At 35.6% G+C, this 18,006-nt stretch overlaps 1 protein-coding gene across 2 annotated transcripts; it reads left to right on the plus strand.

The window, feature by feature from the left end:
* The first annotated feature begins 1,630 nt into the window (after window positions 1-1,630).
* LOC123550854 (uncharacterized) lies at window positions 1,631-16,148 on the plus strand. Of its 2 annotated transcripts, XM_045339271.2 has the most exons (13): window positions 1,637-1,793; window positions 1,897-1,999; window positions 2,314-2,956; window positions 3,758-4,012; window positions 5,026-5,292; window positions 6,510-7,054; window positions 7,333-7,506; window positions 7,812-7,919; window positions 9,671-9,710; window positions 12,493-12,570; window positions 13,560-13,961; window positions 14,349-14,478; window positions 14,836-16,148. In XM_045339271.2, the coding sequence occupies exons 2-13, from the start codon at window positions 1,991-1,993 to the stop codon at window positions 15,659-15,661; spliced, it is 3,477 nt and encodes a 1,158-aa protein (XP_045195206.2). In that variant the 5' UTR covers window positions 1,637-1,793; window positions 1,897-1,990; the 3' UTR covers window positions 15,662-16,148. The 2 variants fall into 2 exon arrangements, with proteins under 2 accessions (XP_053396165.1, XP_045195206.2); XM_053540190.1 differs by lacking the exon at window positions 1,897-1,999 and having other exon boundaries at window positions 1,631-1,793.
* The last annotated feature ends 1,858 nt before the right edge of the window (window positions 16,149-18,006 follow it).

Consider the following 18,006-nt stretch of genomic DNA (forward strand, 5'->3'; position numbering starts at 1 on the left):
GTTAAAAGGGGTGCATACCAAAAAGATACTGACTGAATGGTCATGATCAGACTGCACGGATATGCAGGCTGATCTTGATCTGCACTGGTCGCAAAGGCATAATCAATCGTGTCCAGCATGATAAGGATTAGATTTCAAGCAGTTTCATTCTGATTTTGCCAAGAATCCCACATGTTATCATTTACTTCAGACCTCTCATTGTTAATAAATTAATTATTACATTGATAGTGTAAGGCATGCACATACAGTGAAAAGTTTTAAAACAAAGAATTGCTGAAGAAGGGGCACATTGGCTGCTTTGTATCTGCTAAAAATAGTTCGGCGAAAGTTAACGTTTCAGGAACGTTTCATAATAATGTGTTCGTTGACGTTCTATTGTATATTTTGTTGACAGTATCAAATTTATTTTTCCAAATGCTTTAAGTTGCGTCCCTTCTCTGTAATTCAATAGAATCTATAGAAAGAGCCCTTGGAGGCATATAACGCAAGCCAAATGATAGCAGACTCGGTTTGAATGAGTCTATTCACAAACGGTCCATTGGTAACGTGTAACCCCCCGTCATTTACCTTATATTAATAAAACTCAGTGCACTCCATTATTTCAAAGGACAAAAAAAATATAACAACCTGTTTTAATAAACAATGAGGGTCAAGAGTTTTTATGTCAATCCTCTTTAATAAACTTCTTTTATGAATAGACAACAATGGAGGAGTCTTAACTGAAGAATCATTTTCCGGAGTTTTAAGTGTTCTGGGTAGGTTTCAGTTTTAGTCTATATCGTACAATTGTTACTTGAAGTACTATCTACATGCGGTAAGTGGCAGCCTTTCGTATGGTGGCTGATTTCTGCCATTTCGAGTTTTCGCCCCGCGACCCCGCCGAGCGAAAACACGAGAATTAAGAAGTTAAAATGGCGGGGGCGCGGGGCGAAAACTCGCTATTTAGCGGGGGCGCGGAGCGAAAACACGATAATAAGCGGGGTCGCGGGACGAGAGTTAGTAACTGGTATGTCGGGGGCGCGTGGCGAAAACACGATAATTAGCGCTGCTTAAACGCCGAGTTTTCGCACCGCGCCCCCGACATTCCAGTTCCTAAATCTCTCCTTTCGACCCCGCTGATTATCGTGTTTTCGCTTCGCGCCCCTGCTAAATAGCGAGTTTTCGTCCCGCGACCCCGCCGAGCGAAAACACGAAAATTAACAAGATAAAATGGCGGAGGCGCCAGGCGAAAACTCGCTATTTAGCGGGGGCGCAAAGCGAAAACACGATAATTAGCGGGGGCGCGGGGCGAGATTTAGTAACTGGAATAACGGGGCGCGGTGCGAAAACTCGACGTTTAAGCAGCGCTAATTATCGCGTTTTCGTCTCGCGCCCCCGACATACCAGTTACTAAATCTCGCCCCGCGACCCCGCTAAACAGCGACATTTCGCTCCGCGCCCACGCTTAATAGCGAGTTTTCGCCCCGCGCCCTCGCCATTTAAACTTGTTGATTCTCGTGTTTTCGCTCGGCGGGGTCGCGGGGCGAAAACGCGAAATGGCAGAAATCAGCCACCATACTTTCGTGCTATTTTCCCTGTCGATCTTCATTCTACATTTAATTTTAAGGCATATCCTGTATATTCAATTAGTGATTTATGATAGTTATCTTTGCATGGATTACATTAAATTAATATTTCAAGGTCTTAATAGTTATATATACTTAGTTTACTTGAATATGTATTTTTTTGTCGGAGCTTAAAATTTCTGAAAAACTCGTACTTCTTTTCAAGTATAAAAAAAAATGAAATGGAAGGTAGGTTAATACAGATTAATATTTTGGTAATATGTTTGGTAACTGTAAATGAGGCATGAAATGATATTTGAATAATGTTTATCTTTTGTTTCATATTTTACAGAACAGTCTGAGATATATATGCACTGAATGAATGTATGCTACCTGTAAGCACCTAAGTCTGTGTCCAGTATTTCAAAGACACAATAGCTGGAGACATGGCAATGGTATCGTATTTATATTTATACTTGTTATGCTAGATAGGTGTTAGAGTGGTAATACAATTAATGCACTTGTCCAAGATTAGCTAGTATTCACAGCATAAATTGGTCAAGGTTGGTCTAAAAATATTTACAACTTCGGAGCCGTGACGCTGATTTAGCAAACGTTTCATGAAAGGAAATTGATCATTTTGTTTAAATGAATATAAGTAGAGGGATATAGCTTTATAGTTATCGTATTTTTCTATTTCACCATTGAAACAAAGGATGCTTGTTTAACTTAACTAAATATTATTTCGTGCACGTGGATTTTCTTCTAGAATGAAGAGACTGGTGACAGCAAACGTTATCTCAGACATCTTCTGCTTTTGGAACAAGCTGCACCTTTGGCTTTAAAGGCTGTGATAAATTGTACAGCATCAGAGAGCGGGAAAACTCTGGAATCTCTATTGCTTGAACACAAAGACAACATCAAGACGAACAACAATGAGGAATTTCAGAAACTCTTTCAAGACAATGAAGTGAACACGCATCTCGACTCTTGGGACATACGCTTAATTTGTTTTGTAACATTGGTCCTGTTTGAATCACATTTATCCGAAAGTAAACTTGAAGCAGTGAAATGCATAAGAGATCAGCAAAATGACTTGGACAATTATGCTCGTTCTGCTGAACTAAGTTTCAGCACGTTTGAATGTAAATGGAATAGCTTAAGTCATGCATTACTCGAACTAATGAAAGGTATTAATGAACAAGTCACACTTGAATGTAAAACAATGATGCATTCCTTCTACTCGGAACCCATTCATGTTGACTGGACACTAATACGCAAGATGCAGCAGGCAAAAGATGTTAACGTTCAACTTAAAATGGTGATACAAGAGAAAGTCTCTACAACAATACATGGGACAAAAGAAAAAACTGATGAACCTGATGACATGGATGATATGACGCCTGAAACAGGTAACAATTCTTCACATCAGTTAAATTATTATAACATTTTATATGTTATTTAAAAGGCTACTGAAATAAAGTCTGAATAGAGCCTAACAAAATGCAGTATTATTCTCCGACTTTATAAATTCAATGTTATTTTCTTATAAATGGAAAATATTCTAAGACTGTTGTCAAAAAAGTTCATATTTTCAAAGTTTCCCCTTACTAGGAATCAGTGTTGTTATTTTTCTGATTCTTTTGGGTCGTGGAGTACATTAAATATCTACGTAATAGGATTAGGCTGGTGCTAGGGGCGTTAGATGTTACATGTTCTATTACCTCTCATGAATAGACTCGGTCAATTCAAGTCTTTGTTGTATTCTACTCTTCTAAAGGATCTTTTCACAGATTTTATTCAAACATTAATTCTGTCTTCAAAAACCAGTTTGGAAGTAATTTACACCACCCGTTTAAAGATCAACATTCAGATACGTATTTCACTGTTTCTGCTGCATATAAGCATACATGATAAGATAAATTAACATATGACTTTTCACGTGCCCAAGTAGATTTTATTATCATATCTGAACGTAAAATAACCCAGAACTGACCTTTACTATATGAAATGATTAACTTGTAGGCAGTTGCTTAATAACAGAAGAATACCATGTATATTACATCTTTATTAGATGATACTGTTACAAAAATTTATTTACAAAATTGGGGAAATCAATGACAAAATGCAATGTACATTTGTAATTCATATGTAAGGATGGTGATACAAGGAGTATCCATATAAAACAAAATGTTTCTTATCAAATATTTCAGTATTTACAGAAGCACTTCAAGACAAATTTGCTTACGTTGGTGAGTCAGCAGTTTTAGTATGTACAAAAAACACAGCTGAACCATCCGTCAAATGGCTTAAAGATTACGATCTTTTAGAAGAAACAAATACTTTGAAGTTTGTTAACGATAAATGTTCTCACTGGATGGTACTATCTGATACAAAGGTGGAAGATTCAGGCCTCTATTCTTGTGTTTGTGGAACTATTTCAACATCTGCTGTGCTTAAAATTTCAGGTAATTATATGAGCGTCTAATTTATGTAGTACATGAGAGGGAACAGTGAGCCAACCATTATTATAGTTGTGACTGAAGTCTATTTCCTTGTTCTGTGTAATAATATAGGATTCTTGATAATTGCTTATTCGGCAGTATTGTCATACTTCCAGCTAGTCAATATTTGAATATCTTCTTGAAAAATTACACATGGACCTTGTAAAATGCTGACTAGACCTTGCCGGAAACAATATTCTTTCAATTAGTGAGTTTCAATGATAACAACATTGTTACAAGTAAAAATGTAAGGTGGAGTAGAAATACAAATTTCCATTTTGGTATGTCAACATTTGCAAGCACAACTGACATTACTGTTAGTGTTGATTTTTTATACATTATTCTTGATATCTAGCGGAAATTTGAAAAAGGAATTTTATACTCACAAAAATAAATAAAATATACGTTTTTTAAATATTTCAATCACAATGGAAGGTGACTACAAATCATATAAATAAGAAACAACACAAGTTAAATACCTGACAAGGATGAAGCTTTTAATAACGGACTTGTTCCTTCATTAAATCTGTTACAAAAGATATTGAAAGTGAAAAATGTTGCTTTCCAGTAAGAGGTGTAAACTCTTTTCGATAGCAGTATATCTATTGAAAACTCTGAAAGACATTCAGAGACACATTTATTTTACATGTTACGCTGGTTAGTTCGGATGGGCGTTCCATTACCTGTCATGAACAGCCATGATCACTAAGCGAATGCGTTATTATAACTTTTTGTCCAAAGAACTTCTAAAAGGTATATTTTTATATTGCATATCTGTCTTAATAAACGTCCGACAAGTGTGCTTTATATATTTAACGTCATAATATGTAATACGCCTATTTAGAGTACAGTTCATGAATATTTTTGAATAAATAAAAAAAGAATAAATACAGTACTACCAACAGTTAAACAATGAAAATGATTAAACGCAAATATTTAGATATACGTTGTAATATTAACATTTTCTATCAAAACAGACAAACCCTTGGATGTAATCCAGGATTTAGCTGAGCATGAAATCACAGAGAATATGGATGTTTCCCTTGTTTGCAAAGTATATTTGTATACAGAGAAACCTATTTGGAGACACAACAACAAAGAAATAAAACCAGATGGAAGAGTACGTGTCTCCTCACTACGTTTGGAACACCGGCTTACAATCTCGAGAGCAATCTTTCAAGATGATGGTGAATACAGTGTAACTTTCGGTGATTTGACATTGAAGACTTATTTAACCGTGAAAGGTACTTTTTAAAATCATGTTAAGGCGTCTGTTCGTATAGGTCGTCATCGAACTCCTTAACTATTATTTACGAAAGTCATCCGCCAAAAAATATTCTATTCTATTAGCATCGAGATTTGGAAACTGCATAAAACGTCAGACATTTACTCACCCGTACAGACACGATCGTTCCTTAAACTCGGAATTTTGTCCCTGATTTTATACGTCAAAATTTTTGTCCTCTTTTGATTTTGTCGGCTATATGGGGACAAATTTATTAAAAAATTGTGCGTGTATGTTTGGCTAGAATTCCTTAGCTGGTATCTGAAGCCAAATGTCGGTTCAACACAGGGCAACGTATATTACAAAGTGTTATTGACTTTAAAAAAAACGAATCTCTTTCCAAACGAGCATGCTTAGACTAGTTAGCAGGAGATATCAATTCTGTTCTAAATCTAAACACATTTAAACACGTAGTATCGGGACAGTTCATTGATAACTAGAGAAAACTTTTTGAATTAATATCTGTTTTAGATACATACATAAATGTATATATGTTGCATTGGTGATTTAATTGTTCCTATTATATATTTGTTTGTTATTGCTGTCACCTGGGAACAAATGTAGGCCAAGAAAACTTAAATGTTATTTTCATAATTCAAATCGTTTTCATCCTAAGATCTGCGCCTTACGCTTAAATTTCGTTAGGTAAGTTGAGTCATAACTGTGTTTTCGGCACAATTCTTCATTACTTTTATATAAATTCCGATAGATTTTATATCTTCTATAATGGGACTATTTGGCTATGTTACCGATTTAGGCACGTATATATTTGCTGAAGAATAAAACGCACCAAGCATTATTTTAGTTTCACAACGTCAATATATGCATTTACGCATACAAAAGACTGGTCTAACATGAATAGCTTGAACACTAGGTTTTCAACAAGTCTCTTCTTAAAGCTATGAAAATCGCAATTGTTTTATAAAAACCACTTTATTACTTGAATATATTAAAGTCTGTCTCACCTAAATTTGGACCTCCAATAATTTATTTATACTGTACGTGAAATTGCCATTATGGCATCGTTTATACCTGAAGGTTTATATCTCAGACACCTTTTTCATTTTTTTCCCTATTAGTAATTCTATAGAATTGTTTTCAATTTTTACTTCAGTACTTATAATAAATGATTTTACGGATTTTAGTTACACTTGAATGTCTTTTGTTATGTTGCAGGAGATTACGATACTGAACATAAAAAGCAACTAAAAGAAGGACTTTTCAAAGATTGGATTAGAGGTGTGTTAGGTTTGAAATATCTGAAATCTGGTCTTGAAGATGTGACAGAAAAACTTATAAAGAAACAACATTCGACTTATCTGTCAGGTATTTCGTCTAATGGGACACAATGTACACAATGTACTGCAGCAACAGTTGTTCCTTCCCACAATAGCAGTAAATGTAAAATACAAAGCTGTTTGTGTAAAAGAAGAGGTAGAATAATCTGTCCAAACAACTTTTGCGGCCAGTATTTTGATTTTGTAATTGCTGATCATCGCTATAATGAACCATTGCTAAAAAACACAGATATACAAAAATGGAGTAGCAGCGAGCACTGGAGCCTTGCAACGTGTTTTATTAGTACCCCAGGTTACAAAGGTAAAACATCAGCGAAAGAGGTAGACTGTGCGGGGCTATTAAGTATATTTATCAACAACAAAGTGTTCAGCTCAGATCTTGGTGACATTGGTATAGACGGTCAAACGGATTGCTTTAAAAAGGTAAAACCAGATATTATTCTAAGTTAAATCTAATAAAAGCAAACTGCACTGCTTGTCAGATTGCAATAAGAGAAGATATCTAGCACGTTGAATGAGTAAATGTATTTTCCTTACATTATCAGTTTTCATTAATCAGTCCTATTAAAATGTCTTATTCTTATAGTAGGAAGTAAACAAAAGTCATTTGTAATTAACTATTTTACAGTTAGACTGGCATGGATTATCAATTAATTTATAATATAATACTTAACATTGTAAAGAAACGTGTAACTTTACAGGCAAGAGATGTGAGGAATGAACTACTTCATAATCCAAATTATGAATTGTCAACAGCTGAACTGTGTGATTATATCGATTTGTTCAAGAGTGTGCTGGAGGTCAAGGATAAATCTGGCGGATCACCACTGTTACAGGAACCAAAAGTGAAAGAAGCTATCGTCAGTTTGAATGAGGTAGAAATATTGTACATATTCGTATACAAACTAATGTACTGATTTTTCATTTTATCATTTGAAGAAATAAAAGAAACACTTGGAAGAAAAGCATACATGTCACACCGACACAGCTTTGGTTAAATGGCGGGTTTCTAGATTCTGATGATAGAGGAAGGCACCCAGGTGCCCCACCGTGCATTATCTCACGTAACTAACCGTAAGAGGTAAAGACGTGAAAAAAATTGATCTTGCTCGTTTTTCTTACGCGTTAAAACATACAAAATGTAATTATTGATTTGTATTTTGGACATTTTTCTTTAAAGTTACAACAGAATGACATTGAACTATATACGACAGAAGACCTTCAACAAAAAATAAGAGATAATGGTATGGAAGAAGCCGCAAAGAAAGTTAAAGAATTCCAAGAAGAGGTAAAACTCTCAGTTTATGTACTTAGACATAAACACGTTTTTGTTACAAATTATTAAGAAAGTTTCAATACCAAAATAATGTACATTTTTGAATTACGTTTGATGGTTATTAATACATTTACTTATAAGTATTGATGTTTTACTTGATTTATGTTTTCGATCTTTGTTGTGAGGAGCAACAACTTCCGCTAGTTTTTGCCTATATAGAATTAGTTTGTGTATTAGTCAACATTCTTGCTAACGGCACTGTGCCCATCAGCTCATTAGTGTTGTAGTCCGTCACACTGTAAGCTGGTAAATAATGTTGACATGGATTTTCAAATAACTTTGCAGATTCATCGATCAATCCCCTAAACGATCCAGGTCGCTATGAGTTAGGCATTGCATTTTCTTGTTTCAAATATTTCATGACAATGTTGGCTTTGTAAGATTAAACTGTTTGCGCGCGTTGCATACATTGTGTCAGACTTGTATAACTGCACCTAAGTATAGTTGCCTCTTTCAATTTAAAGAGCAGAACCCTGATTTTGTAAAGAATATGACAAACGTGACCTTCTTTACACCAATTGTAGATTGTCATGTCTTGTAGTCATATCGTGTTGTTCTCCCTTCACAGAAACTCCAGAAAATGAATTCATGTTTCGTCCCAGGTTAAAGTATTTGGGAAAGTTCATATATCATGTATGTACACATGACTATGTACGCTTTCATCTGAATTGCATGAATATGCAGAAGATTAAATACTCGATAGGATTCATATTTAGACGCTCCTGGTATGCACAGGTGGAAAGCAGTATAAATAAACACGAACATCCACCATAACAAAAATAGGAGTTGCTAGCAAAGCTCAAACCACTAGCTCAAAACTCAAGTCAGACTCAATCAAACCGAGTCTACTATTGTTTTTGCACGATTGCTTTCTATGCCTCCAAAGGATACATATTTTATTAACTGTCGCATCAGCAGACTTTAAGTGCTGTGTGGCGGCTCCATACTTGGACTTAATGTTGCTCTTTTTTCTGGTCCTGAGAGAGCTGGAGCCGGTGCTGGGTGGGGGGCGTGTTGCACATTTCTTTACCTTTTATGGAGGGACTCAATCAAACCGAGTCTGCTATTGCTGCTTGGTTGCGTTTTATGCTTCTAAAGGATCTTCTTACAGATTTTATTAATATTTTTGCTTGGTTGTGTTCTATGCTTCCTTCCAAAAGGTATTTTTATAGATGATCCAGATGACGTTCAATGTTATAAAATTCAGACCCCATGCTCAAAGGGCTATGGCGTATTTAGATGTCAAAGACCATATAGGTATTTTGTGTCCAACTGTTATTGTGAAATATAGCTGAAAACCATGACACACACATTCATAAAAACAAAATGACATGTTGCATGCAAAAGGCATTGCCCTAGCTCAAGGTCCATGGTTTTACTGTAAGGTAAAATGCTGTATGCCATTTTTCGTCCCGATCTATTCCATTTATACTTTTAAGAATGGAAAGTAAAATATTCTGCAAGTTACAATGCACCATTACAAAACAATGTGTCACTTGTAAGACTAATTCGATGCAGGTTAAAATCTTCATGTAGTATTTATCATATAAACGTGTTTCGAACATAGAATAAAAGGTCACGGTCATACCTGGACCAAAGGTTGAAAACATTTTGAGTGAGTCGTTCTAGTTTGACGTCTCTTCGGTCAAATTGTTAGATCGGACATTTAGCAATTTAATCAGTTCTCTTTTTATGTCTTACAGAGTATGAAAAAGCTTCAGCTGTTGGAAGAAAAACTGAAACGTATGTATTACTGAGCACAATATATCCGTTGTTTATACATGTATGACTTAGTATTAGACATTTACGAATTAAGTCTACGTGGACTGTGAACACCTAAGACGATCGATTTTTCAAGGGGACCGTCTCAACATGATAATTTTAATTTATGTGTGGTAGGAAAACATTCCAATAATGATGGTAAGGTCTGGCTTATTATGTTACCGCACAGGATAAGATTTGGATTTGTCTGTCCGTCTGTCTGTTTGCCAGAGAGGTCTTTTGTTATGCATATCGCAAAAAGTATCTGATCTAGCGTCATAACACTTTCCCGAAAGGTTCTTCAATATTATAAGTTGCGCATATGGGACAAAGTGGAAAAGATGAGCTTATCTGTTCGCAATGTATCCGTATTCCATCGTCGTCGTCGTCCGAAATGAAAATAAATCTTAACTGGGTTAGCTGGGATCAAAATGTAGGTCAGCAGGTAAAACATTGTGAAAACTGTAGAAAACGTAATATCTTGCGTCTCCATTCCTTTGTTGTTATTATACGCCCGAAGGAACGTATTTTGGTGTTCGTATGACCGTCTGTCTGTCTGTGTGTTCGTCTTAGGGGTCAAAGGTCATATAACTTTGTTTCGAGTGCGATGTGTAACTCTTAAACTGCTTGAAGGATTTAAAAAAAACTTGGCACAAATGTTCACCACATTGAGAAGACGTGCAGAGCACATAGCTCGCTTCAAGGTAAAGGTCACACTTAGAGGTTAAAGGTCACATGACTTTGTTTTGTGTTTATGTTGCTTTGCATTGCGGTGCTCTTGTTTTTATTTGGCAGATTTTTTTTTTTTTTAGTTCACTTACAATATTTTTTATTGAATTACTTCCCTTTTATGTTACTAGAAATAGGTTATTTTGTAACTTTTTTAATATTAGCCGTAGGTAAAAACCGAGACCACTTTTCTTTGGTACAACATGGATGGTACCTGCAAAGTTATGGTGTATTTTGACACATCTGTACCTGTTAATAATTTTAGTGGACTAAGAGTTTTTCGGGGAATTTCTTCCCTTTGTTGTCATTTTCCTTAGGACTTCAACAGGTTCTTTAACTTTTGCTCCCATCCTCTGATATTTGGGGGTCTCCGTGGCCGAGTGGTTAAGGTTGCTGACTTCAAATCACTTGCCCCTCATCGATGTGGGTTCGAGCCTCACTCGGGGCGTTGAATTCTTCATGTGAGGAAGCCATCCAGCTGGCTTACGGAAGGTCGGCGGTTCTACCCAGGTGCCCACTCGTGAGGTAGATGTTTATAGTAAATAAGTATTTTAAGTTTCAAGTCAATAGCTTTGATAGTAACAGAGATATTTGACTTTATCAAAAATTTTAACCAAAAATTCTAAGTTAAAAAGGGGCATAATTCTATCAAAATTCAAATCAGAGTAACGCAGATTGTTTTTCCTGGTGTGGACTTCGATAGTAAATAATTATTTTAAGTTTCAAGTCAATAGCTTTGATAGTAACAGAGATATTTGACTTTATCAAAAACTATAACCAAAAATTCTAAGTTGAAAGGGGCATAATTCTATCAAAATTCAATTAGAGTTATGGGGATTATTTTTCCTGGTGTAGTCTTCGATAGTAAATAACTATTATAAGTTTCAAGTCAATAGCTTTGATAGTAACAGAGATATTTGACTTTATCAAAAACTATAACCAAAAATGCTAAATTAAAAAGGGGCATAATTCTGTAAAAATTCAATCAGAGTTATGGGGATTGTTCTTCCTTGTGTAGACTTTGATAGTAAATAAGTATTTTAAGTTTCAAGTCAATAGCTTTGACAGTAACAGAGATATTTGACCTTATCAAAAATTTTAACCAACCGAGACGCCGACGCCGACGCCGACGCCGGAGCGAATGCAATAGCTCTACTTTTTCTTCGAAAAGTCGAGCTGAAAACAGGCACATCCAAATTTTATATCGCATAGTGATGATATAATAACTCGAACCCTATTGTCGTTATAAACTCTTTTTCATATCGCGCATAATATAATTAAACTATGTTGAGACGGTCCCCTTGAAAAATCTATCGCCTTAGGTGTCCACAGTCCACGTAGACTTAATCCGTAAATGTCTATTAGGCGAGTGGCTGTACGCATGTGAAGCGTCTGGCGAAAAGACGTCAGTAGGGTGTAAAAGGTAGAAATTAATATATGTAGGCAGCCGGGTAGTTCCGTTGGTAGAGCAACGGGACAGTACTTCGAAACCAATAAATGCAATGTTATCTCTTTTCTGAACTATTATTGAAACTTTGAATAATTCAAAAACTGTAAGTCTGAATTACGGAATGTACATGTGTCATCAAATTACTTAGATGCTGAAATCAAATTTAATTAAGTACAGTGTGGATTATTTCCATTTAACAGAACAAACAATTTACTCCCAAGTTCATAGAAATTGCAAGTACCCTTTTTTTTTCTTTAAAGCCGTTCCATTAATAATATATTCACTGTTCTTGCTTATTCAAAGAGAAATCGCGTACACTATGAACACTTTTAGGCATACATCTTACTTTAAAATCGTAATGGCATATTAAGCTGTTGTGCATATATACTATTTCATTTGCAGTAGAGTTCATTTTAAAAGTTCAACATTTGCCATACGGACAAGCATAACTCTTCTTGTTTGCATAACAAAACCATGTAATTTCCAAAATTTAAAATCAGACTGGACGAAACCCAGTTAACCTTTTATGTTTGAAAACTGAAAATATCAAAAAATAATTTAACGAAATAGAATATTTTTTTTCAGTTACTGAGCAGGAACTTAAATTGATGCGCGAACTCAGGTCGTCACCTCGGAAAAGTAAACACTCTATAGACAGACAAGGTATTAAGTGTTTAGCACTATATTAGTACCAAAGAAATCTAATTATGGCGCTTTCCTAAATATCACCGATTTTACCACTTTCATCACCGCTTGTACTATATTTCATGTTGCATTTTATTTAACTGAATAGATATGTTGAAAACTACTTTAATATCATCTATATAGACGTAATGTTTAACAAAAAAATCCATTGATACACAATATTAGTTAATTAAGCATGTGTCTGATTTTGTATCATTATTGCCTATCCTTTTAGTCGTCTGACGTCCTGGAATTTGTCTGACATACGATGATACAGGTGAATCAGAAAATAGAAAAGCTGAAGTATGCCATTTGCAAAATAGAAGAACAATGACCCCAAAATTGATAAAAAAATTCTTGGAAGTATTAAGAAAAGAGATCTGTTTTAGCCAGCTTCCAGTCTTATACATACTTCTTTTTATAGTTTCTTTTTATTAACTAAAAACTTGATTGTTGAATAACTTTGAAAGCAGACGCACAATGAAGCGGTCTTAGAAAGCTAAATATATAACATTTTCCCTGCTAAATTTCTAAAATGGACTGGTCCATCATTCAATTTGGGCAGTACCATTTATCATTTGATAAGGTGTTCACTGAAAATAGGTGTTCACTGAAGAGGTGTTCACAGACTGAATAACGAACAGTGCAGACCATGATCAGCCCGGCAGGCTGGTCTTGGTCTGCACTGGTCGCAAAGGCAGAAACACTTGCCGCCAGCAGGCTAAAGGTTAACTGAGAAAAATTACTGGGGATCTGACAAAATCAATATTCCAAACCGTCAAGTTTAAATAAAATAATGAGATAGCAAGCAAAATAAGATAAGTCACTCGGCTTCAGTCTTTTGGTTAAAATTATTAAGGAAACTTGGCCAATTACAAAATTGAAAAATACATAAATGCAAAAAAGACTTAATGTGGCAACTACTGATGAAGGAAAATAGTTATATTATTATTATATTATATTTCTAGTGCCGTTCGAACTCATATTACATGTATCAGTTGATGGACCAACAGCAGATGACTCCACAAGAGCAAGAGAACGTGTTTATCAAGTCATGAGACATTACTTAGATAACCAGTCTTTACAGCAAGGAGAAACAAAACGGTCTACTGACCAATCAGTATGCCAACTTCTTGATTGTTTGGGCTCCATGGCAGATCTTCAGATTGTCAGTGTGTCGTCTGCTGGATTGAACATCAACTGTTTCACTTGTGAGGCAATTGAAGAGTTTCTCAAGGTTATAAATGGGAGTGACTTCCACCAAAAGATAATGATGTTGAGAAAATCCCTGGAAAAAGAACTGGCAAAACCGTATGAAATAGTTGCAAGCTGCTCTTTTAAGAGTATAGAGGCTACCAGAAAGAGTCTTCGTAAGTAATAGCCAATGTTATATTTTAATATATGTATATTATAAAACTAGTGTCTTAGAAAGATAGTAACGTCGCCGCTGTAATAAATGAACCCACCTGTTGCCATAAATTAACAAAAAGGTTTTCATTTCCGTACGCCGAATATCCAGACTTTATTCTACGCTTTCCGGATAAGTGACATTACGCTATTATTCCGGTTTGTCAAGCGTGCAGAACTACCTTAATAAATTCAATATGTAATTAATATCCTATATATAAATGACTAACATGCATTCGGTTGGCAAATATCAAAAGTTCTTTCCACTATTGTGCGTGAAGGTTCTGAAAGAATAAGTCATTGCGTTGTAAAAGAGAGATGGATGTAGACTCCTAGATATTTCTTTACAGGTGACCAGGGTGTTGTGAAAGACTTACCCAATGACTTTGCCTGTGAAAAGCATGACGGTACGCCATGCAGATGGTATTGTTCTGACCATGTCAAGTTTTGCTGCTCAACTTGTAAGGAAAAGGACCACGGGTAATAATGTATTCTATTATTATATACCTACGCATTTTCTGCCTGAAATACAGCCTGTACGTCAGCAATGAATACAATACCATCAGATATAGAAAACAGTATCATTGGTGGGACTACTAGCTTTAGTTGTGACGTCTAATATGACGTCAAAAATGACATGTTGGCGTCTCGACATGGCAGTTGTTGGACATTTCGTTAACTCTCACTAACAGACTCGATCAAATAGAGTCTGCTCTAATTGCTTGGCTACATTCTTTGCTTACATACCAGATTGATAATGCATTAATCCCCGCCAGTGGAGACATATGTATCAATTACTGTACATTCGCTTAAATTTATTATCTATAATACTTTCAGATCATGTATGGGTATGAAGCAGGTCCTATCAGACAGAACGTACAGGGAAAAGGATGTAACGAGTCTGTCTATCACAAGTAAGATAGGAGAGTATGATGTGAGAGTTAACAAAGAAGACTCATGCACTGTTAGAAGCATATGTGTGCTACCAAATGGTAATATTCTCATTGTGGATGCTAGAAACGACACACTTAAGAAACTTGACAGTTCATACAAGTTTGTCGGTGAATGTAGATTTACCCATTCGCCTCGTGACGTGTGTTATATTGGTAGCAATAGAGCAGCTGTGATTCTGAGGAAGACTGGTATTCAATTTGTGAATACACAATGTATATATGGTAGAATGAAGCAGGAGAATACTATCCAGCTTGACCATGAGTGCTGGGGTCTAGATTGTTATGGTGATACACTCTTTTACACTTGCAATGACGCAGTATACACCTATAATTTAGAACGCCAGCAGAAACGAGTTCTCTGCGAGAAAAGGCCTTTCTTGCGTATTGCCGTCAGTAATGATGGGGAGAGAATTTACGTAGCAGTTAATTTAATTGGTCTTACAGTAATAGACAATCAAGGCAATAATCTCTCTACATTAAGGACTGACGGATTCAAAGATATTGAGGATGTCTGCGTTACTGATGATGGCACTCTGCTGGTACTGGACAAGCTGGGCTACGTACATCATGTTGACTGTCGAGGTGAACGAGTACTTGGAACTGTCATGAAGAAGTCTGACACGAAATTGTTGTGCTATGATAGCAGGAGACGTAGAATGATTGTTGGGTGCACGAGCCACGATCATATAAAATTCTATGACCTTCAGTAGGACAATGATTACATTCTGAGTGTCCTGTGGGAAACTAGCTGAAACATATTATTATACAAATCTTTTAAACGAAACTGCACAAATACATACTTTTGTAAATAAATGTTGAGGATGCAAAACATGATGTTTGTAGAAATGTTTAGTGCACTACCAACTTTGTGATTGAATACTTTTATTCTTGATGACTGTGTAAACTGATGAAAATGATTTACTTAAATGTTGTTAGTATTTTATTGATGTTTCTATATATTACATTTCTCTTTCAATAACACGAATGTGTAATATTATAACACGATATTATATGTCTAGGGTAAATGATCTAAATATTTTCCTTTTTCTATGTTATATTGTATTTGCATATATTCAAAGACGGGTAAATACTGTTTAGATTAGCCCAGAAGTAATTTTGTGACATTGCTACGCCCCCCAAAAAATCATCTGTATTCTGTATTCTTTACGATAATGCAATAAAACCTGGTATGTTTTATATCAGTATTATCCGTAAGTATTGACCTGGCATATATCTCTGTGTAGCGATAAGGCGTAAAAAGATGTTTGTTTCTGGTATCCCGACCTACCCTAAAGTTTTGGCCCGACCCTAAATGTTTATATTGCCTTGGAGAATATTTTTTTCAACTTTGCAAAACTGCACCTTTTAGCTCACCTGAGCAATGCTCAGGTGAGTTTTTCTGATCGCTCGATGTCCGGCGTCCGTCGTCTGTCTGTCGTCCGTCAACATTTAGCTTGTGTATGCGATAGAGGCTGTATTTTTCAACTGATCTTCATGAAATTTGATCAGAATGATTATCTTGATGAAATCTAGGCCAAGTTCGAAAATGGGTCACTAGGTCAAATCAAGGAAAAACCTTGTGTATGCGATAGGGGCTGTATTTTTCAATTGATCTTCATGAATTACAGTCAGAATGATTATCTTGATGAAATCTAGACTGAGTTTGAAAATGGATCAATTGGGGTCAAAAACTAGGTCAGTAGGTCAAATCAAGGAAACCCCTTGTGTATGCGATAGAGGCTGTATTTTTCAATTTATCTTCATGAATTTTAGTCAGAATGATTACCTTGATGAAATCTAGGCCAAGTTCGAAAATGGGTCATCTGGGGTCAAAAACTAGGTCAAATCAAAGAAAAACCTTGTGTATGCAATAAAGGCTGTATTTTTCAACTGATCTTCATGAAATTTAGCCAGAATGATTACCTTGATAAAATCTAGGCCGATTTCGAAAATGGGTCATCTGGGGTCAAAAACTAGGTCACTAGGTCAAATCAAAGAAAACCTTGTGTATGCAGTAGAGGCTGTATTTTTCAACTGATCTTCATGAAATTTGGTCAGAGTGATTGCCTTGATAAAATCTAGGTCGAGTTTGAATATGGGTTATCTGAGGTTAAAAACTAGGTCACTAGGTCAAATTAAATAAAAAAAATTATGTATGCCATTGAAACTGTATTTTGTCAATTGATTTTTATGAAATTTGGTCAGGATGTTTGCCTTGATGAAATCTAGGTTGAATTTGAATATGGGTTATCTTGGGTCAAAGACTAGGTCACTAGGTCAAATCAAAGAAAAAACTTGTGTATGTGATAGAGGCTGTATTTTTCAATTGATCTTCATGAATTTTGGTCAGAATGATTGCCTTTATAAAATCTAGGTCGAGTTTGAACATGGGTCATCTCGGGTCAAAAACTAGGTCACTAGGTCATATCTAAGAAAATGCTTGTTTAATCTCAAGAGACCAATTTTTTGGTCCAATCTTAATGAAAATTGGTCAGAATATTTGTTTCCATGAAATCACTAGGTCAAACATGTTTTACACTGTTATGGTGTGTTTCTTAGGTGAGCGACCTAAGGCCATCTTGGCCCTCTTGTTATGCTTTAAACATGGCCAGTGGTGCTAGAAAGCAACTAACTGATGCTCTAAAGGCATTACCCCCTTATTTATATTCATTTTTTGACACAAAGATAATTTCCGAAGTCTCCCTTAAAAAAAGAGATCAAAAAAAAAAATTCCGACCTACCTATCCTAATTTTCTTGAGCATGTTACCGGAAACAAAGATTTTTTTAGGCCTAAAATTGTTGCATAAAATAATCATATTCTTAATTAATTCCGTAATGCCACATTTGTAGGACAAAACGTTTACCTGCCAATCCCCGGGTTGCGTATTCGACGTCTTTTTATGCCCCTACACATTTATGTGGGGAATTTATCGTTTCTGCTGTCCTTACGTCCGTACGTCAGTCCCGAAATCTTTTCCCGTACTATTTTCCTGATTTGCTTCAAACTTTGATAAATGAACAAGCTTCATGAGCAGATGACCATAAAGGAAGGAT

Source organism: Mercenaria mercenaria, chromosome 4, assembly GCF_021730395.1.
Source record: "Mercenaria mercenaria strain notata chromosome 4, MADL_Memer_1, whole genome shotgun sequence".
NCBI lineage: Eukaryota > Metazoa > Mollusca > Bivalvia > Venerida > Veneridae > Mercenaria > Mercenaria mercenaria.